Source organism: Carlito syrichta, unplaced genomic scaffold (assembly GCF_000164805.1).
Source record: "Carlito syrichta isolate Samal-C Ts95f unplaced genomic scaffold, Tarsius_syrichta-2.0.1 Scaffold308688, whole genome shotgun sequence".
NCBI lineage: Eukaryota > Metazoa > Chordata > Mammalia > Primates > Tarsiidae > Carlito > Carlito syrichta.
This window is the reverse complement of record NW_007252784.1, coordinates 298,470-320,995: the sequence shown is the minus strand read 5'-3', so window position 1 is coordinate 320,995 and position 22,526 is coordinate 298,470. Positions and strand designations below refer to the sequence as shown.

Below are 22,526 nucleotides of genomic sequence, written 5' to 3'. Positions count from 1 at the left end.
ACTTATATATAGCCCTCTAAAATATGACTGAAGACAGACATTCCTTATTTTTTAAAGGTATAAATATATTAGAGAATATGCTAAACTACTGCCCTCAAATTCTAACACTGCCATTCTATTTATCAGATAGTCAAATTACTTAAACTCCAATTTCAGTACGTAATAGCCACCTGCCCTATTTTGCACAGTTTCCTTAAAAAGCATTAACAGATTGTCTTGAACCATCTCAAATATTTGACAAATTCAAGTTTTTTTAAAAAAATCTTAAAATGCTTTAGATTACAGTTGATTCTATATGTGGAGATTCTGAGATAAGTTGAACAATTTTCTCTTACAGAGCTTCACAAAAAGACTTTTTCACTAAAATTTATTAAAGATTTCTATAATGTCCAAGAGAACATTTGGAATATTTTCATAATGCAGTGAAGGATTCATCTTTGGCATTTCTCCATAAGTTCTATCAAAAAAGTTTATATATTTCTGTCTACCTACTACACACATTTTCTGTACACACGAGTCTTAGATTGAAATTTGAGTTTTAACAGCAATTTCATTGTGAAGAAGCATTTTTTATATCTAAAAATATTAGTAACATTCAGCTTTTTACTACAAAAAGCTGAAATGTTTTGATGTTGTTTAAATAAATTTGCTTAGTTCTTTTTCACTTATTGGAAATTCACTATCCTTTCAAATTCAGATAAAACAGACATATTTTAACAAAAACGTTGACTAGGATATAATTTCTGAATAATAATATGAAGCTTTCCTCTATTAGGGAAAATATATATGTATACATATCTCTTCAAATAAAATGAGTAACGCAGAAAGCAAACAACTGTATTTTCTTTCTTGGTCCCTGTGGCTTTTCTTACAGGAAACAAACAAACAAAAAACACACACACAACTGTGCTACAAATGCTGATTTGTTGAAATTTTTCCACAATGTCTTCTACATCTGATTTTCACATTACTTCTGGTATGCACTAAACTTTGTTCTTGTTGCACACTAACTTAATAGCTGAAAATAGTCCATGTGTGACTATTTTAAAATAATAATAGGAAACAATAACAAGGTTTTTGTGATTGAGCAATTTTCCCCATTCAAACAGAAAACTCCGCAAAATGGAATCAATTACCATCTGATAGCTCAAATACATGCTATATTCCCCTAGGTTTACTGTATATATAAATAAACAAGAACACACAACAAATACAGTAGGCAATTAATGCTATTTACCAATGTCTGCAAATGTCTTAAATAATAAAAATAAGATAATGATGGCTTTAATGTGATAGTAACACATTTTTTTTAAATGAAATTAATAATTCCCTATTATTTTCTAACCAAAGAGAATCATGGAAATCCAAGCAGAAAATGATGTATAAGACATGAAAGAACTAGAATATAAATTGGTTATTTCCTACCTGGCAGTGAAACTCTTGAATAAATCTTTAGAAAGCACACTGAATTTTTATTAAATACATAAAAAACCTGGAGAATGCAGATATGAGAATATGACACATAACAGGATACTGAATTTGTGAAAGTAAATTTGTTATATGAAATGGCAGTTAATGAATATTATGAATGCAGCTTACATTGACAATACTGCTATCTCCCAGTCACTGTGAATACCTGACATCAATCCTGTCCTTCAAGTATAGTTTGAATTTATAGTTACATGTGGTAACCAAGTAAAAAAATTACCAGCTCCTGCTAATACAATTTAGTAAGAACTGGAAATCTTATAATTGGCACTATTTAATGTTTACAGAATATAATGTTACATGAATATGGTTACCTACTTCCAGAGTCCAGAAAATATAGTTACCCATGCCCCTATAAGAGAGTTTTACCTCAATTCTATCAGGTCAGAAGTACTTGTTGGAATGGGATCTTTCCAAAATCAAATAGGATCAATCTGTTCACGTCTAATACTAAAACAAAATGCTATGTAAAAATTTCCTGTATCTAAATGTTGCCTTCTAGGTAAATCTGAGATATTTTAGATAGACACTTTCTTTTTTAGAGGAGGTAGTCTGATAAAGGGGAAGAGACCATCAGACAAGATCACAAATAATCATTCCTCCAGAATTCAGTTGAAGTTGGTTTTTTGTAAGTGCTTATTGGGAATTTCTAAAGCGCTGACTTGAAGAGGCCATGAGCCACCATCAATCCCTGCTTGGATAGCCACTCCTGTGACCACTGCTAGGTCAGGGTCTACAGACGTGTTGGGATCCTTTCCAAAAAACTCTTGAATAACTTGGCGGATTCGCGGAATACGAGTAGAGCCCCCAACTAAAACCACTTCATCAATCTCAGTCTTTTCCAGGTGGCCTTCTTTTAAAACTTGCTGAATGGGTACAAGTATTTTCCGGAAGAGATCTTCATTAAGGGCATCGAAGAGCTCCCGTGATACTTCTGTTTCAAATAGCACCTGACTTTCTCCACTTTTCTTTCCAGAAAGGCCAGGTCCAAATCCACTGCTCGCATGTTGGCCACTTGCTGGGGAGAGTCTGTTGTTTGGCAGTTCGGGGTCGCTACTTTGAGTTTCCTTCCTGTCCTTTTCCTCCACTGTTAGTAGCACTGACACCTGGGAAGACTGGTGAAGAGTCAGATTTAATTTGGCCGTTTCCACAGCCTGTCTTAACCTGTGGATTTCCTCTTTGCGAGCTGGGACGAAGCCATATGCCTGATATATTTGCTTATATAAGTGCTGAAGCAATCTCTGATTGAAGTCCTGTCCTCCCAGTTTATTGTTTCCTAAGTGAAAAATTAAGAAGTTTGTGTCATATTTATATATACCTGTGTATATATACGTGTCCTATGTATAAAAATATTCTGAAAATAATAAATCCCTTGTTTAATTAAGATTTTATTCATACAAAGAGTGATTAAAAATTGCCGGGTTAAAACAATTTTAACCCAAATATGTGCTGCTAAAAAACAGTGTCAACAGGGTCAAAATTTTTAAATGATGTAAAACAAAAGATCTCTTAATGATATCAAATAATTTTCCAGAAAACAGAAATTGAGAATACAGATTCGTTTTAAATAGCTACTTAAAAATACTGAACATCATTCTCAACAGAAGTGCTTCTTATACTAAAAAGTGGGCATTTTATCTTTTTCCCCTTTCATTCTTTTGCTTGCATGATTAGGAGCTGAAAAGTAGGAAAATAATTTCAAAGGAAAAATGTAATATAGTATAAATCCTAACACTGAACTTGGTTCAAAAGAGTCTGGTTAAGAGAAAAAAAAATGCAAACATTGGAACACCTGTACCTTACAGCTCAACTTTTTAAACAGGCATTATTAACCTAAATTAAGCAAAACAAAAACCTTTACAAAAAGACTTAGAATGCAAAATCCTGTAAACTTATCATTTCCTAGGCAATATCAGCATTAGATTTTGTAGAGGTATCTACTTTATAAAACATATTATCACATGAAATATACTCATCACCCTTAGTTTAAAACTTTTCTTCCCTGTTCCCTTCTTTCACCATTATCATGAAAAGACCTGTTGACTCATGTATTAATTTGATTTATTGGATGCCCAGTCATTTTTTGAGATTGAACTTTTTGTTGTAAATATATGTAAATAGTGGTATTAAGTTACATGTATAGAAAACTACTAAAATAAAGTAAAATAATTCTGGGGGGAAAAAAGAACATGTTAGATATGTTAAGGAGAGCACTACCTGAACCTAACTCTTCTTTTATTTTTCTTACCAGACATTGCTCGTGTTAGAAACATTCCTCCTTGTTTATTCAGTAACGACACATCTAGAGTTCCTCCACCCAAGTCTATCACCAAAACATGGAAGACATCAGCCTTGTGGAGACCATAGGCCATAGCTGCGGCTGTTGGTTCGTTTATTACCCTCAAGATCTTCAGTCCTGTAAGATAGTTTGAAATAAAAATCTCATGAAAAGACGTTATCAGAAATTCCTTATCACTCAATCTCATAGCATGTTTGTGTTTTCTGTGACATGAACTCCACTGATTAATAAGAGCAGACACAAACACAGTAAAAATATGAAATGGGGAAAATAAATTTAGCTTCTTCTAAATGGTATCATTAAAATTATTCTGAAAGAAGACTATAATATAAATAAACAAAAGCCTAGATTCAGTGGAATAAATCCTTCTATTCTTCATTAATACTTACCTTTCAAAAAAAAACTCTCAATCTTTTCTGATATTGATACTCTACCTAGAAATATATGAGTAATAAAATTATAATCATTATACACTATAAATACTATGGAAATAAGATATACCTATCTTGCATAGGCTAAAGATCAGGTTTTCTTGAACAAAAATCCTGCTTTAAACTTTAAGTTGCCATATTTAATGAGTGGTCTGGAAATTATTATGGCATTATGTATCAGGAGCTGTGACAATATTCAAACTCTAAAGAATTCTTCCAAAGATCCTAACACCTTCCCTTTAGCTCTCTGACTTTTACCACTCATTCTGCTCCAGCCACACTGGCCAACTTCCTATCCTTATCCTTTTATGGATACTGAATTGGCCATTTCCTTTCCTCGCAACCCACTTTGTCTTATGTCTATATGGCTAACTAACTCATTTCCTTCAAATGTGCTTAAATGTCACTTCTCAATGAGGCCTGACTGGCCAGTCTATTTAAAACCTACCAGCCTTCCATTCCCTGACCACTAACAGCACACTGCCCCTATTCCTGTTTCTTTTTTTTTTTCATGTTACTTTCTGATATACACTGTACTATACCAGTGTTCTCAACAAGGGGTGATTTTACTTTCAGGAGAAATTTGGCAACATATGGAGACATTTTTTATTGTCACCACATGGCAGGGGAGGATACTGCTAATACCGAGTGAATAGAGGTTGGGATGCTGCTAAATATTGTGTAGTGCACAGAAGAGTCCTTGACAATGAAGAAATATCAATGAATAAATGGCCCAAAAGAAAGATCAATGAAGAAATAAATGACCCAAAATATCAGTAATGCTGAAGGTGAAAAAGTCTATATTAAATTTATCTTTTATGCTCCATCTGCTTTCCTCTAGTAGAATGTAAGATCCATGAGAACAAGGATTTATTTCTTTCATTTACCAAAGACTCAATATTTGTTGAATGGTGCTACATGAATCCTCTTCCACCTCAGATTCTTTTAAAAACATTACATTCACCTTAACATTAAAGAAAGTTAAGAAAAAAAATTCCTCACTGCTAACAAGTGTCCATGTTCTCTCTCAGCTTTTATGTACCTAATGTGATTGGTTCTTGTCTTATACATATTTGACATAGTACTATAGAGCTTTCATAATTACCATTTATAAATCTACACAGAAATTCATCTATTTTATCTATCACACAGTTTGTGTATGTGCCTACAGTTAGGTGGCTTGGAAAGTGATAAATCTGACTTCAAGAAGATTTTCAACTTAACAAAATTTTGAGAAAAGTACAACTCAGGCCAAGGTGCTATTACCTGCTAGGTTAGCAGCTTCAATTGTTGAATTTCTCTGTTGTAGATCAAATTCTGCTGGTACAGAAATTACAGCATTAGCAACTGGCATTCCAAGATATTCCTCTGCCATTTTCTTTAACTTCAACAACAGTCGAGAGCCAACATATTCTGGGGTAACGGTGAAGGTCTCATTACTTGTTACAGAAAACTCAACCATTCCATTTTTGTTTAAAACCTGAGAATAGGATTTGAAAAAAAAATAAAAGTATTATATACTAGATTTATTCAATAAAAACTTACTTTTACTTCCATAAAATAAAAACAAATTCATTTATAATATATCTGATACATTCACCAAAAGCGAAGTTTATTAAATGCAGTATTTTAAAATCTGAGAATGGAATTGACCCTAGTTTTCAATAAAAGAAGAATAAAATTCATCCCCAAGCATATAACTAGGCCACAGATTATATACATTTGTTGAATGAATGAAAGAATGAATGATGAAATATAAGAAATAATAGTTGTTCAATCATGCATATAACTCAGATGTTTTCTCTCTCCTTTTTCCAATTTACTTGTTTGTAAAAGTAAAAGATAACTGAAAGGATTTTTCCAGTACATATTAACAAAAACAATTTAAGTACTTCATTATGTTCTTATCCAGGAATCAAATATCATTTACATTTTTGTTTCCATGAAAACATGTATTTTGTACATTATCCTTAATAATGTGGGTACACATTTAAAAATGAGATTAAATCTAAAACAAACCACCTTGGTTTACCAACAGATTGTATTGTATTAATATCAACAGTAAAGATAACTGATTATTCCAAGACATTATAAGAAATTTTCCAAGGCTGGAACAAACAAAAACAAGCTACCCAAACACTATTAAAATAAGGCACAAACACACAAAACCATAGATTACTTAGAAACTTAAACAACTTAGAATAACTTTTGATCAATAAGTAATGTACCCAAAGTTGTAATTTAGAGGAAATGTATAACTTCAGATGACTTTACCATTACATAAAAATTGTAAACCAATAAAGAATTTCAAGAAGCTAAAGGAAAAAAAAAGCACTAAACCTAAGAAATGCAGGGGGCACTTTTTTCCTCCTTTAAAAAGTGGATAAAAAATTGAGAATTTTTATGAATAAGGTTATTCAATAAGCAGCACTGATACAACTATCCATATTAAAATTAATTCACTTAGAATACCACTTCATAATTTAGGAAAAAAGTGTACATGGAAAAAAGTTTTAAATGTTTGAAAAAGAAAACAAAAACCACAAAACCCAAATAAGCACATACACAAGAGCATTAGAGGAAAAAAATAACAAATGGATAGGATGGGAAAGGCCATAGTAAATCATAGTAAGAGTCAAAAATTTTTAAAAATTTTTAAGACAATTTTACTACGTAAGAACACATAAGGCCAGGCTCGGTGGCTCAGCCTGTAATCCCAGCACTTTGGGAGGCCGAGGTGAGCGGATTGCCTGAGCCCAGGAGTTCGAGACCCGCCCAGGCAACTTGGTGAGACCTCATCTCTACAATAAAAAAAAAAAAAAATTAGCCGGGCGTGGTAGCGCGCGCTTGTAGTTCCAGCTACTCCGAAGGCTGAGGCGGAAGGATCGCAGGAGCCCAGTGGGCGAGGCTGTGGTGGCCGGGAGCGGCCAATGCACTCTAATCTGAGCAACAGAGTGAGATTCCAACTCAAAAAAAAAAAAGAACACGTAAGATAATGGCAGCTCAAAAAGTTTCAAAAAATGGTAAGGGAAAGAAAACACAAACATATAATGTTATAAGATATTTTATAGTCACTCAGGAAAACATACATACACACCCCCAAAGAAAATAGAAAAGAAAATTAACTAAAGAAAATAACGCCAATAAATAAATTTCTAAAACATCTGATCTCACTAGAAATCAAAGGAATGAAAATTAATATATCATTTTTCACTTATGGCAAAGACTAAAAATCAATAACTAGTCAAGACATAGGCACTCTAAAAATTATGATTAACAGTACATAATGTATCTAGTGTGCAAATTGGCAATATAAATCAAGTCTTAAAAAGTACATCTGATCCATTCTACTTCTAGATTTCAAGCTAAAAAATTTTGTACAGATGTGTGTACAAGAATATTTACTGACTCTCCAGCATTAGTGAAAAGCAGAAAAATATGGGTACACCAATAAAGATTAGTCAATCAAATAACTAGTCTTCCCATGAAACCATTAAAGATGATGATTAAACCTATTAATTAATTGCCCCTGACATAATGCTGATTTTCAGATAGGCCACAGAGTGCACGCGCACACACACACACACACACACACACACACACAGAATATCTATCTATTGTACATCAGGCTTCCTCAACTTTCCTGCTACTTTGAAAGAGCTAAGCAGACATTCTGAGGAAGAAGAGCAAGAACATGGTAAGGCCTTAAGCCCTTGACAGCACTTTGGAGTCACTGAGTGACCTCCCCTAGAGAGGCTGTGGATTTTTTTATGTGAGATAATAAAACTTTCATGTAGATTAATCTAGTTGAGATAGGATGCTTCGCGATGTGAAGTCAAGGCATTAAGTGAAACAGTACTCTAAACTAAAATTAAAATAGGTTTTAGACTAATCACTTACCTTAAATGGGTATCTGCCAATTTCTGCCTCCAGCTCTTCTGGGGTAAAAATCTTGCCTATGAATCTTTTAGCATCATATATTGTGTTTTGAGGATTTGAATCTGCCAGCTCTAAGCTTTCATATCCCACATAAACATCACTGTCAGTAAAGGACACCATGCTGGGTATGCTGATATGACCATTTTCATCTGGAATCACCTTTACTTTTCCTGTGCCAGGAAAAAACACCCCAACGGAACAATAGGTGGTGCCAAGGTCAATGCCAATCACTTTAGGAGTAGGCAACGGTAAATACTGTTGTGCCAAATAGCCAGCCAACAGGAGAGTCAAAACAGCTGATCCTGAAATAGAGGCAAATTAAAATATAGATCTTGTCACACCAGTACAATATAGTAAATTACTGCAGCAAAGTCCCTTTAACATCACTCTTTGAAATAAGACTAAAATACAAATCTCAAAATATTTTTATATGACTAATAACAATGTGTCTCTCAGTCAGCATGCTTTTCATAATGTAAATTGTTACATTACAAGTAAAACTGAAGTAACAACAAAAACAAAAAAAAACCCTGTAACCGTATGTTTGTATATAGTTCACTAATGGGTGAATAAAGGGATGAAACATAAAAATATTTCAAAAATTGTGCTGATGCTGACAAGAAACACCATTCATCTGGAGCAAAAGCAATAATCCAATTTTCTTGACCAATTGATATTTAGACTTTTATAGCTATATAAATAACTTCAATTATCATTTAAAAGAAACCCATTATTAGATTTCTCCCAACAAAATCTTCGCTATTGCAAGGTTAAAGTATTGTATCTCAACTTATTTCCTTGTCAAAAGGATGAAATGCATAAATTGGATAAAATGATTTTGAAAATTGCTTAAGAGCACAGTTAACTTTTTACGTATGTTAGTCTGACACTCTTCTTGCAAAGGAAATATTTAGGGGAGATGTATAAAAATGGGCAACCTTGATGGCAACATATATGCAAACTCCTTGAAGACAGGCTTTGTTCCCTGCTGCATCCCCCATACCAGAAATAGCAGGTACCCAACAAATATTCGTTAAAAAATTTGTGTAAAAAGGCTGAATAGCAACAAATGTCATGCAGATTGTATACGTAAGGGAAACAAGATGTCAACTGGAATTTAAAATTAATCTCATATTTGGTATCAAGTGGCTGTGTTATACATCTGTGTGGCACTCACGCTACACATGACACAAAACGTCCATTTGCAGGACTCTGTTACTACTTGTACTCATTCTCATCTATCCATTACTCAAATAAATAAAACCAAGTGCCAAGCCCACTTTCTCTTCCATCTAAGCAAAATCTCTGAAGCATTTCATCACCTTTTGGATAGGGGAGGGTAATTCCCGACTGTACATCATAGAAGCCTGAATCCCTCCAAATTCAGCATCCCATGAGTCTACAGCTCCGGATGCTGCTGCTGCTCCTCCCCCAGTCCGCCCTCCCTCCCCCACAAAGGGGTCCCGGAGGTGCACGTTCTTGCAGTCTTCAAGAGATCCTAATTCACCCAGCAACTCCAAGCCGAGCTTCTGTTGACGTCCCCGGGATGTTCGCAGCGGGTCGGCGCCGGCGCTGGCTGGGCCTACACCACCCGGGCCCTCTAACAGGCGCCCCCACCCCCACCCGCTCCGAACAGCCAAAAGGCGTCTCTAAACCACGTCTCCAACTTCTCCCCCGACGCGCCAGCCGGACGCAGGAGGTGAGACGGTCACCCTCGCCCGCCCGGTCCTCTACAGTCCGCCTCTACCCCACCAACGGTACCATGGACCCTCCAGACACAGACCTAAGATCGTCATCTCTCCGGCCATCACAGTCCCGCGGAGCAGGCTTGGGATGACTGTACCTGACGTGAGGTCCCGCCCCCACGCCGCCTGGCGGTCGCGCAGCCTTCTGGGAAGTGTAGTCCGCTTGCTCTGACGCAGCCGGAGAAGTCACCGTTCTGACCCAAATAAGGACTTCAACTACCATGAGGGAGCGGGGCGGAGAGCCTCCTGTCCATCGCCGTCCTCCCACGCACGGCTTGCCGAGCCAATCAGATTGCGGTACAGGAGAATCGCGGCGCAGGACGGGCGTATACAAGCCCGCGAGCTTAGGCGACAGCTCCGTTTCTAGGCCCCGCCCCCGCTTTGCATTCTGGGAGGCGTCGTTTCCGCGGAGCGAAATTTCGCCGCTTCTTCTTTCCTTGCTCGCGTCCCTTACAGGCCCAGGGTTCAGTCCTCCGTTCTCTCGTTCTTGCCGCGGTCTAGAGTTCAGAGGGCGTCCCCCCTCGACCCCGCCATCCTGGCCGTAGGCCCCGTCACAGCGCAGGCGCGTGTGGGGGTCCGGGCGCCCCTCCTCGCGCCCTGGGTCAGCCCTGACCCAGGGGCCGCTCGGGCCTCTGCTTGTGTTGTGGGATCAGCTAATTCAAGCGTTCCCTCGTTAGGGCGGCTTGTCTTAAGAGCAGCGACACTTTCTCTCTGTGGCTAACACCGAAGTGGGCCATTAAAGCAACGAATTTCAAACAAACCTTAACTTTCTCTGGAACTGAAGTCTTAAGTGGCCAGTATGGTTTTTAGGGGCCAGTCCTATAAAGTGTGGCCACGTAAGAAACTTGGGACGTGTTTTTCATGTTCTGGGCTGTAGCAGGATTTTCCTCGCGTCTGGGTCACTGGCAGGATTTCGCGGTTTCTTCTGGGAGTGGTTTTGACATTATTGCTGTTAAAGTTCACGAAGACCAACATCCTGGAGACGTGAACCGAGTCCTCACCTTCTATAGAAATCAGAGCATCCCTGATGACCGACAGGTCAGCTTGCTGTGGGAATCATCGCCTTTGGCTTCCTAGCCGATTTAAATATCGAACTGTGCAGACTGACGATGGAGCTGAGTGATAGCATCTGGGGCTTCGTTGTCACAGTCTCTGTGTATTTTTGAGTCGTCCATAATGTGAAGTATCAAAAGTGTGTCTGTAATGAGTGCTACTCAGAGTCTTAAGAAAAATGCATGATTCGAGCCCTGAGTTCCTGAGTATTAGGAATAAAAGAGCAGTGGACGAGGCGTTCCAGGCAGAAGGAATTGAAACTCTGAGCATCAAAGGGGACAGACATCCATCCCCTAGGTTGAGAAACTGCTGGGTAATAAAGCAGGAAGTGGAAGTCCGAGAGACAGGGCTGGAAACAGAAGCCAGATGGAGAGGATGAGTTCTATTTCTGGCCGGCACAAATCGTTGCAGTTTTCCCTACCACCCTCTCGCCTTGCTGATGAGATACTGATTTGTTCAAGAAGTAGTAGAGATGAGGTGTTATCAAGGAGGAAGGCCTTTAAACCGGGGGAGAAATTAAGATGAAGCTAAACAGGTTGTACTCACTCTTTTTCTGCCTGAACCAGTTAACTATACATATAGTGCCTTACACCCTTTGACAGTTCTGTACATCAGAAACCTGGTACTGATCTGTTTGGACTAAAATCAAGTTGTTAGCAGGGTTACGCTCCTTTATGGAGGTTCTAGGGGAGGATCTGTTTCCTGCCGATGTGAGTTGTTGGCAGAAATTACTTCCTTGAAGTTGTAGGATTGAGGTCTCCATTTTATTGTTGGCTGTAAACTGGGGGCCCTTCCCAGATTCTGAGGCCAGCCACATTTCTAATCTCAGAAACCCGCTTCCTGTAGCCTCAGCAACAGTGCATTAGGTCCTTCACAGAGGACATGTTTTTTGCATCCTTCTTCCAATTTTTTTTTTTTTTTTGAGTTGGAGTCTCACTCTGTCGCCCAGACTGGAGTGCAGTGGCCGCTCGCGGCCACCGCAGCCTCAACCTGCTGGGCTCCGGCGATCCTTCCGCCTCAGCCTTCCAAGTAGCCAGAATTATAGGCATGTGCTACCACGCCCAGCTGATATTTTTTGATTTATTGTAGAGATGAGATCTCGCTGCCCAGGTGGGTCTCGAACCCGCGGGCTCAGGCAATCCACTCACCTCAGCCTCCCAAAGGCGCGGGATTACAGGCTAAGCCACCGAGCCTGGCTCTTCTTCCATTTCTTAGAGGTCATGTGATTAAGTTGGATTTACCCGGATAACCCCAAGATAATCTCTCCATTTCAAATACTATAGTCTTCTTATATATGCACCATGTATGGAAATATATTCATAAGGTCCAGGAATTCAAATGGGAACCTTGCAAGTCTATGATTGTACCTACCACAATTTGTTCTGTGTTCCTCCAAATTTATATCTGTTCACATACAAAACATAATATTCACCAAAGTCTCATCCCGTTACAGCATCTATTCGAAGTTCAGAAAAGCTTATCTACATCTTTTCAGCTCAAAAGTCTCGAATTTAATTATCTAAATCAACTAAATTGGGTAGCAACTGATGCCACTTATCCCTTCTTGTTTGTTTACAGTCAGAGGAGCAATGAAGTACTTAGATAAGAATACTAGTCATTTCAGGTGTTTCTTAGGGTTCTAGTAGTGTTATAAAAATCAGAGAACTCAAGGAACTCAAATCAAGAAACAAGGAAGAGGGCAGGAGCATGGAAAGAAACATGGACCCACTGGAAAGGACCTTCCCCAAAACCTGAATTATTTTCTGGATTTGTGGATTGTATCTCCATGGAATTATTCTTTGGAGGGTGAGTCCCTTTGTAGTACAGGCTTCCACACTATGTAAATGTTCTAGAACCCTACTGACATCAGTTTACCAGCTAGCATTGTTGTGAGAGGCTGCATTTGACTTCAGTTAATTTTTTTGGAGATTCTTTTAACGCATTTGCCCATTTCATGATGGGTGATTTACGAGCATACCTGCCCACACCATGTTGAGTGTTAAGCAGTTTTTGACCAAATGTGGCATGACTCCTGTACTTCACTCTCCCTATTCACTTTTTTTGTTTCCCTGAATGAAAGAGAATTCCCAAAGAGAAACATTTTGTTGTTGTGGAAGAGGTGAAACAAAAAACAGCAGAAGCATGAAAAGGCATCAAAATTGACCAGTTCAGAATAGTTTCGAGCAGTAGAAAAAGCTTCTCAAGAGGTGTATTTATATCAAATGGAGAGTACTTTGAGGGTGACTGAAGTTTAAACATATAAGAATAAATACAGAATTTTTAATAAATTCTGGCTTCTTGGGGACCCCCTTCATATTTATTTCTTCATTTGTCTTAGCCGGGAGTTAATACCTGCTAGAACTCAAATCAAGAAACAAGGATGAAGGCAGGAACATGGAAATAAACGTGGACCCATTGGGAAGGACCCTCCCCAAAAAACTGAATTATTTTCTGGATTGATGGATTGTATCTCCATGGAATTATTCTTTGGAGGGTGAGTCCCTTTGTAGTACAGGCTTCCACACTATGTAAATGTTCTAGAACCCAACTGACATCAGTTTACCAGCTAGCATTGTTGTGAGAGGCTGCATTTGACTCCAGTTAATTTTTTTGGAGATTCCTGCCCACACCATGCTGAGTGTTAAGCAGTTTTTGACCAAAAGTGGCATGACTCCTGTACTTCACTCTCCCTATTCACATTTTTGTTTCCCTGAATGAAAAAGTTCCCAAAGAGAAACATTCTGTTGTTGTGGAAGAGGTGAAACAAAAAACAACAGAAGCATGAAAAGGCATCAAATTGACCAGTTCAGAACTGTTTCGAGCAGTAGAAAAAGCATCTCAAGAGGTGTATTTGTATCAAATGGAGAGTACTTTGAAGGTGACTAAAAATCCAGAAAATAATTCAGTTTTTTAATTTTTTTTGGCAATCCTTCTGCCTCAGCCTTCCAAGTAGCCGGAACTATAGACGCATGCTACCATGCTGGCTGATTTTTGATTTATTATAGATATGAGGTCCCGCCAAGTTGCCCAGGTTGTTGTTGTACCTGTGGGCTCAGGCAATCTGCTCACCTTGGCCTCCCAGATGCTTTCTTACACAATAAAGAAATATATATATATATATATATGTCCCATACAACAAACCAGCACCAAATTTTGAATCATTGCCAGTAAAATTGAGAATGAGAGAATATTTTCCATTTATAATTATTATGCTCAATATTGCTCTGGAATTAGCAGCCAGTGCAAGGGACCAAGATACAAGGTATAAGTTTGATGAAAGAATAAAGAGGCACATTTATTATTTTTTAATTATGTGATTACATAGGGGAAATAAATCAATAAACCGAAATACCTGAGAAGCAATAAGAATTGAATAGGGAGCTTCTACAATAACATTATACAAAAATAACTTTCCAACTTGCAAGCAATAACCATTTAGAAAAAATATATAGCAAGAAAGATTTCACTTATGGTAACAAGCAAAAGGTAAAATCCATAGAAGTAAATTTAAGAATAAAAGAAGAGAGCTTTCAAACTCTTCTAAGACTTGAACAATGCACATAAGTAAATTAAAAGACAGCACTTTCCCTAATGTTGCCAATTCATTGCTGTTATAGTTTTTGTTTGGTGTGATATGTTTCAATTCACTGCCATTATTATCTTTCTTGAGGCTGTGATTATTTCCTCTCTGGGCAATGGCAGCCTCTTCAAAACTCTCTCATGACTGCTTTTTGACACAACCATGGTAGGCTTTACTTACGTTTTTGGCTACCTGCTCTGAAAAGAGACTTTAGGATCCTCTTAACTCTTTGGGGGGAGGAGGTACACATCGAAAATCAATTATATCTCTAAACACCCTTACTCTTATTAGAATGTGGTATTTGGAGACCATAATTTGTGTGCTAGGGGGCTATTATTTTAAAGGTGCCAGTTCACTTTATATTTTAAAAAATTTTGATGATAGATAAAATGTCAATAGGATATTTTGTAACTTTACAAAGTGACAAGAAAATTTATTTGGAATATTTCAGAATAAGAATTGAACAAGCGAATTTCCTTTTCACAAGTTAAAACAAATGACAATACTACACACTTTAAACTACAGAGGAAATAGAAAATGGACATGTTGAGCTTGGTGCTACATGCTTGTAATCCTAGCTATTTGGGAGGGTCACTTGAACCCAGGAATCTGAGACCAGCCTGGGCAATGTTGCAAGGCCCTGCTTCAGGAAAAAGAAAAGAAAAGACAGAGAATATGGACCAAAGAAGAAAATGGCATTCCCATCAGAATGAGGAGAAGGAAGAAATATATTATTAAACAAATATATCAAGGCAATTTGCCATTTGTAACATTAAATGTAAAAAGGGATGTTTTACTTTAACACCAAAATAAATTTCAGATAGGTAAAATATTTAATTCCAAAAGCACAGATAGTTTTATTCATTGACTTGGGGGTGGGAGAGGCATTTCAAATTAAGACAAAACCTAGAAACAAGGTTAAATGAAACTAAACTAAACAGATACATTTGATTTTACAGAATTTTAAATTATCGAGAAAGCAGAATTACCTATTGTAACATATATGAAGACAAATGACAAACTAAAGAAACATTAAGCATATATGATGTACAAGAGATTAACTTAATTTACAGAGCGTTCCTTCAAATTAGGCATATTTACAATTCAATAGAAAATAAAAAAGGATATGAATAGACAGTTAACAGAAAATAAAATAAAAATGGGTAGTAAACATGAAAAGAAACTCTGCCTTAATCACACTTCAGTAAATGTAAGTCAAAGTAATAGCATATCATTTTTACCTATCTGTTATCTGTTGATTTGTGACCCAATTCCCCCAAAATAGGTTGAAGTGCTAACCTTTAGTGCCTCAGAATGTGACCCTATTTGGAAATAGCGTTGCTACACATGTCATTAAATAATATAAGGTCACATAGGGAGGGAGTGGTCTCTTAATTCAATATTACTAGTATCCTTATAAGAAAAGAGCCATGTAAAGGCACAAAAACACTAGGAGAATGCCATGTGATGACCAAGGTAGAGATTGCAGTTATGCAGTTGCAAGCCAAGGGATGCCAACAAACCAGCAGAAGCTAGGAAGAGACAAAAAATGATCCTGCAGGTTTCATGTCCAACTGACATCTTGAGTTTTGATTTCTAGTCTCAAAAAGAGTGGGATAATAAATTTCTAGTGTTTTAAAGTCATCCAGTTTGTGATACTTTCTTATACCAGTCCCTGGAAGCTATATACTATGTAACTGGAAAAATATTTGAATAATGAAAAGCAGTATTGGTAAGTGTGTCTGCTGCTCATGATAGAGCTGTTTGGAGTACATTTTGAAATGGTAATATTGATTAAAATGTAGTGTACATAGACTTACATTTACAACCATTATAGAATGAATGGAATTATTTTTTTCTTCACAAAAAGATGGAAAACAGAACAATAATAGACACAATAATAGTTCCAGACCTTGGAAAATAAACAGAGGACTGTGATCCCCAAGAAAAGGAAAATAAATCGGGCAAACTGTGTAGTAATCCTGGATTTCTATTCAGAAACACTACATTTTAATCAAAACTGCAGTGTAGAGAAGGAAATCCAAAATAGAGCACATGGCCTTGCTGTGTTGAGGAGACAAATATCTGAGTTCAGGAGTCTATGGATGCTGAAGTTGCAGGAAGGGGCTCTGAAGGGGTGAGATTATGCAGAACAATATAAATCTTTAGAATACCTGGATACTTTTTTTTTAGTATATGCTTAGTACATTTTTTTCTATCCTTTATCCACCCATTTATGTCCTTATATTTAAACAATTGTCTCATTTTTTTTACATCTTTCCTGCTTTCCTTTATATCAATCAATATTTTTATCCCATTTTGCATATTGTATTTTTTTTCAGTTTAAACCCTTTTTCTTTAATTGTTTACTGGTTATCTTAGCAATTTTAACATTTATCTTTGACTTATTACAGTTAGCCTTTTTATCATGTCTTGAAGAATGCAAGAATCTTGTTGCGTTTTTTACTCCATTTACCACTCTCATCCTTGAACTATAGTTTTTACATATTGCGCACATAATATATGAAAAACTCCACAAGTCATAATTTTTATAATTGCCTTAAGCCATTAGTATTCTTTTAATGTACCCACATATTTAAGTTTTCTAGAGATCTTCATGTCTTTCATATTTTCATCTGTGACCATTTTCCTTCAGACTGAAAAATTTCACTAATATTTCTTGTAGTGCTGGTTTGTTGGCAAGAAATTCTTTCAGATATTTTGAGAAGGGGTTGAGAATATCTTTATTTCACCTTTATTTTTGAAAAATGCTTTAATTGGATGTAGGATTTGTATTGGCAGTTTTAAGTTTTTTCTCAACACTTATAAGATGCCATTCCATTGTTTTTGTCTTCTATTTTCTGTCTTATATAATTATCCACAAGTGTTAGTCTTTCTTTGATCTCTAGTGGTTGCATTCATCGGGTTTGAAAAAATATCCATCTCTCTCTCAAACATTGTCTCTGCCCCTTTTCTCTTTTTCTGAGATTTAAATTATACACATATTAGGCCATGTCCTATAGTAATTTTTTGCCCTGTAGTTGTTAATACTCAATTCTGTTCTTTCCATTTCTTTGTCTTTCTGTGCTTTAGACGGAATATTTTTCTGTCTCCATGTTCACTAATAATTTCTTTACTGTGTTCAGTCAGCTATTAACACATTGCAAGGTTTTATAATTATCTTTTTTCAGTTCTAGAATGTTTTTATATTGTTTCTAATTATATGTTGAAATTGTCTATATTTCTTTTATTCTTTCCATTCATTATTCATTATGTTTTATTTAAATTTATTTTTGTTAGTTATTTTAAAGTTTTCATCTGTTTATTCCAAGGACATCTATAGGAGGATGTCTTTACAACATCTAATTTTTTTTCTTTTTGTTTTCAGTTACATTTTCCTGCTTCTTCATTTGTCTCATTTTACATGTCACAACCACAGAGGGAGATTGATGCTATTTTCCCCTCAGACAGGCTTGCCTTTCCTTTTGTTGTGCAGATGGGCAAATCATCTCAGGAAAGTTAGCTAGGTAGGGGCTGGATTTCAGCCGAAGTTAAATTTAGTCCTTTTCTGAAGTACAAGTGTGTCCTGTATTCTTGCAGACCCTCCCTCTAGAGGGACATCGTCTCTTAACCATCACAAGAACAGGAGTTTCTGCTTGGCTTTCCACCACCCCAGCACTCATGTTTGGGACTTCTTTATATTCCGGTGCCAGTGACCACTCAAAGCTGTTCTGGTTTCTCTCTTTCCTAGAATTATTTGCGTAAGTTGAGCTGCATCTTTACTATGTGCATTGTAAAATGCTCCCACTGAAAACAAAACTATTGGTTTTCTCTTTTCTAAGAGCAAGTTCATCTCTGGAAACAGTTCATTTAGTTCATTTTGCTTCCTAGCTACTTTGATGTTTAATAAATCTGATTTTTAAATGTATTCATGTTTTCCTATTTATTGAAGTGGGAACTTACAGCTCCTCCACTACATTCTGCATTCTACTGTGAGGTTAAAATAGACATTTTAACTTGTTTGGTAACTTCTGTTGGTCCTGTCTGGTATATACACTGTGATGAAAAGAATTTTAAGATCATATTCATACTTTTGGGGGATGAGAGCCATAATTAATTAACAATGTCTGCCATGAGATCGGATACAAAAGTATGATACTCATGCTATTCCTACATCTAGTTACACTATGTATTACTTTATGCAGAAAACTTTGGTAGGTGGCAGGTGTGCCCAAGACAGGGAAGATAGAGAAGTAAACATGCAAATATAATGCAGACTATGAATTGGAACTCCAGGGAAGAGTTGTCTTGTTCTCTACTATATGCTCACTTCTACAACAGTGCTAAATACATTGTGGATGCTTAAATAGATCAACTGAATGAATAAATAAAAAGTAAATATGTATGTGTGAAGAGCCTTGATGAAGTCCATATCTAGCTCATTTTAGTATTTCCACAGCAAGCTATACATGGAGATTACATGCTTTTGAATGAGTGACTGAATGGACGTGTATCGAGGCAGGTCATCATAAATATTCTAGTGTTGCTAAAATAACTAGATTTCTCCATTCATTCCATGAGCTTTTACTGATTGCCTATATTTTGTTAAATACTGTACTGACGGCAATTTTTACTCAAACTGGTAGCAATATGTACATTTATACAAACAATATAATCACATCTTTAAAAAATTTTCACCAAATGTTGCACAAACAGTATATTCGACAACCTAATGAAATAATTTTACAATCTTTTTCTTATTTAATGGCCATTTGTATCTTCTGACATCCAGCTAGTCATTCAAAGGTCATACTACCTTGAAGCTGAAGATCAAGGCAAATGATTAAACTCATGAGAGACAAATCACTTCTTTCTGGCTGCTGATTATTAATAATGAATTAGCATTTAAATATGTATTATAGGCCAGGCGCAGTGGCTCAGTCTGTAATCCTAGCACTTTGGGAGGCTGAGGTGAGTGGATTGCCACGGGTTGGAGAATGGCCTGGGCAACTTGGCAAGGCCTCATCTCTACAATAAATTAAAAAATTAGCCAGGCGTGGTAATTCCGGCTACTTGGAAGACTGAGGCGGAAGGATTGCTTGAGCCCAGCAGGTCTAGACTCTGGTGGCCATGAGTGTGCCACTGCATTCCAGCCTGGGTGACAGAATGAGACTCCAACTCAAAACAAAAAGTATTATGTAAGTTTCCTTTAAATAACAAAAGTATATGATCTGCTAAATCGTTTATTTAAATGATGACTAAAACAAAGTAATAATAGTTACCATTCATTTAATTTCGTAGCTGATTTATGCATATTATAAGCTTTATTTATTTATTTATTTATTTATTTTGAGTTGGAGTTCACTCTGTCGCCCAGACTGGAGTGCAGTGGCTGCTCCTGGCCACCGCAGCCTCGACCTGCTGGGCTCTGGCGATCCTTCCGTCTCAGCCTTCCAAGTAACCGGAATTACAGGCGCATGCTACCACGCCCAGTTGATTTTTTGATTTATTGTAGAGATGAGGTCTCGCTGCCCAGGCGGGTCTCGAACCCGCAGACTCAGGCAATCTACTCACCTCAGCCTCCCAAAGGCGCGGGATTACAGGCTGAGCCACCGAGCCTGGCTTAAGCTTTATTTTTAAAAGTGGAGTTTGAGAATGGGTTAATAGCATCTTACAAAAGGAAACTGAGATTTAGAGAGTTAGCTAGGGAAGAATTGAAAACTAGATCTGTCCTATTAAAAAAAAATGTATTTCTTGTCTTAGCTTTGGCTGCCATAACAAAATACCATGGACTGGTGGCTTAAGCAACAAAAATTTATTTTCTCACAGTACTGGTGGACGGGACATCCAGGAACAAGGTTCTGGTCAAATTGTATTTGTGTGCATTTTTTTTTTTTTTTTTTTTTTTTTTTTTAGGATTCTCCTCCTGGCTTGCAAATGGTTGTCTTCTTACAGTGTTCTTATGTAAAAAGGGAATGGGAGAAGGGGGGGAGGAGTGGAGGGAGAGAGAGAGAGAGAGAGATTTTTTCTTATAAAGCCACAATCTTATGGGATTAGCATTCCATATTTATGACCTCATTTAACTTTTATTATCTCCTAAAGCCTTTATCTCTATATGCAGTCACATTGGGGGTAGAGCTTCATCGTAGGAATTTGGGGGATACAATTCAATCCATAGCAGTTCTTAAACATTGTAAGACACTATTTCATTATTAGGACTGTTATTATACTAATGAACTGTGAGATATAATAAAATGGAATGATTTCATAACTTGAGTTACATTTTGTTGTCGTCTGGGTATGAGTTACTTTGTGACCTACAAGTAGTAACTCCATGAATAACTCACTGACACATAATATTTGTTGAATTAATGAGTGAATTTCATCCATTAAAAGAACAAGTTTACGATCATTCAAACTTACGTTCTTGAGTGATTTTCAATTTTTTTTCTCTCCAGAGTATTTTTAAGTATTATTTCCAATGCAAATGATACCTTTTAACTTTTCTTTCTAGCAGCTTTGGAATTCAAAGAATAGTTATAAGCCTAAATTCAGCTTTGGTTTTCTAGACTTAATTATGCCTTACACTATGAGACTTTAAGTAGTCTAATACTCTTTGCATCTTCACAGTTGCTCTATACCTCAAAACAATATTTGGCCACAGCAAGATTGTTAGGTTTTTTGATATGTCTTTTGAGTACATGAATAATGCTATCTCAGTGTTTAAAAATGATTTCTCAAAGTTGGACTAGTGGAGAGTTACTATGAATTATAGAATATGACAGCATGTATCAGTTTTCAGGTGGTTTTCTCTTTTCAACAAAGAATGCCTTAAGAAAAATTGTATTTCTAAGTATTTAGTTCATTTTTCATAACACTAAGTAATGTTTTTAATTTTTGCCTGAAATAAAATTCAGTAAGTCATAAAATAAAAGGAAGTTATGTAAAAAATGTTCAGTCTTTTGGTCCTAATCAAATGGTTTGACTCAAATATTTTAGCAATAACCTTTCTAAATTTTGATAATAAGTATTAAAGTATTTGGCTAAATATAGACCAAATTTGCTATACTATGTACATCGGTATACTTCTTTGGTTCAGATTGGGATGAAATCCACTTAATTGAAATGGGAAGAATTCTGGGCCAGCTATTAAGAGAGTGTTCCAGAACAGCTCTGTGACATTGATTACATGACTCTTCTGTGTAGTCATTGATTATATGACATTGATAATATCTCTTTAGCAAAAATGACCTTGGAGATTCCTTTTTTTATTATAAAATGTTGTGATTCACTTCCTCCCTCTCCGTTCTTTCCTCCACAGATATTTATTTTACATGTACTATCTCCTAGGCACTGTGAATATAGTAAGGAACCATCATGGAAGGATTCCTGAGCTCAGGGAGTTTATAGCCCAGTTGGAGAAGCCCATATATTTAACAACTAGTTGCTGAAATAGTGATATAATTTTAATTGGGATAACTGCTTCAAAGAAAGATTTACACTGTTAGAGAGGGGGCTTTTGCATATCGTTTTGTGTTTTAATTTATATACATTCCATGTATTAAAGATAAGTATTTCCATCTTTTTTTTTTTCGTTAGTGAGAGAAATTTAGTTGGTAATGTCCAAAATTTTGATAAAGAACATAATACTTGTAATACAGTCTAGAGCTAATGTGTTTTATTTTATTTTATTTTATTTTATTTTATTTTAGTTAGGGTCTCATTCTATCACTCAGGCTGAAATGCAGTGGCATGATCCTGGCTTACAGCAGCCTTGACCTCCTGGGCTCAGGCAATCCTTCTGATTCAGCATCTGAGTAGCTGGGACTACTGGCATGTGCCACCACGCCTGGCTAATTTTTGTATTTTTTTGTAGAGACAAGATCTTGGTTTGTTACCCAGGCTGGTCTCAAACTCCTGGACTCAAGTAACCCTCCCACCTCGGCCTCCTAAAGTGCTGGGATTACAGGCATGAGCCACCACACCCAGTC

At 36.6% G+C, this 22,526-nt stretch overlaps 1 protein-coding gene across 1 annotated transcript; it reads right to left on the bottom strand.

Annotated features, from left to right (window-relative positions):
- Positions 1–503: 503 nt before the first annotated feature.
- Positions 504–10,159, bottom strand: HSPA13 (heat shock protein family A (Hsp70) member 13). Its single transcript, XM_008065620.2, has 5 exons — positions 9,941–10,159; positions 8,119–8,459; positions 5,485–5,698; positions 3,737–3,904; positions 504–2,764 (listed from the first exon to the last, which is right to left on the bottom strand). Exons 1-5 carry the CDS (start codon positions 9,963–9,965, stop codon positions 2,097–2,099), a joined length of 1,416 nt encoding a protein of 471 aa, XP_008063811.1. The 5' UTR covers positions 9,966–10,159; the 3' UTR covers positions 504–2,096.
- Positions 10,160–22,526: the final 12,367 nt, after the last annotated feature.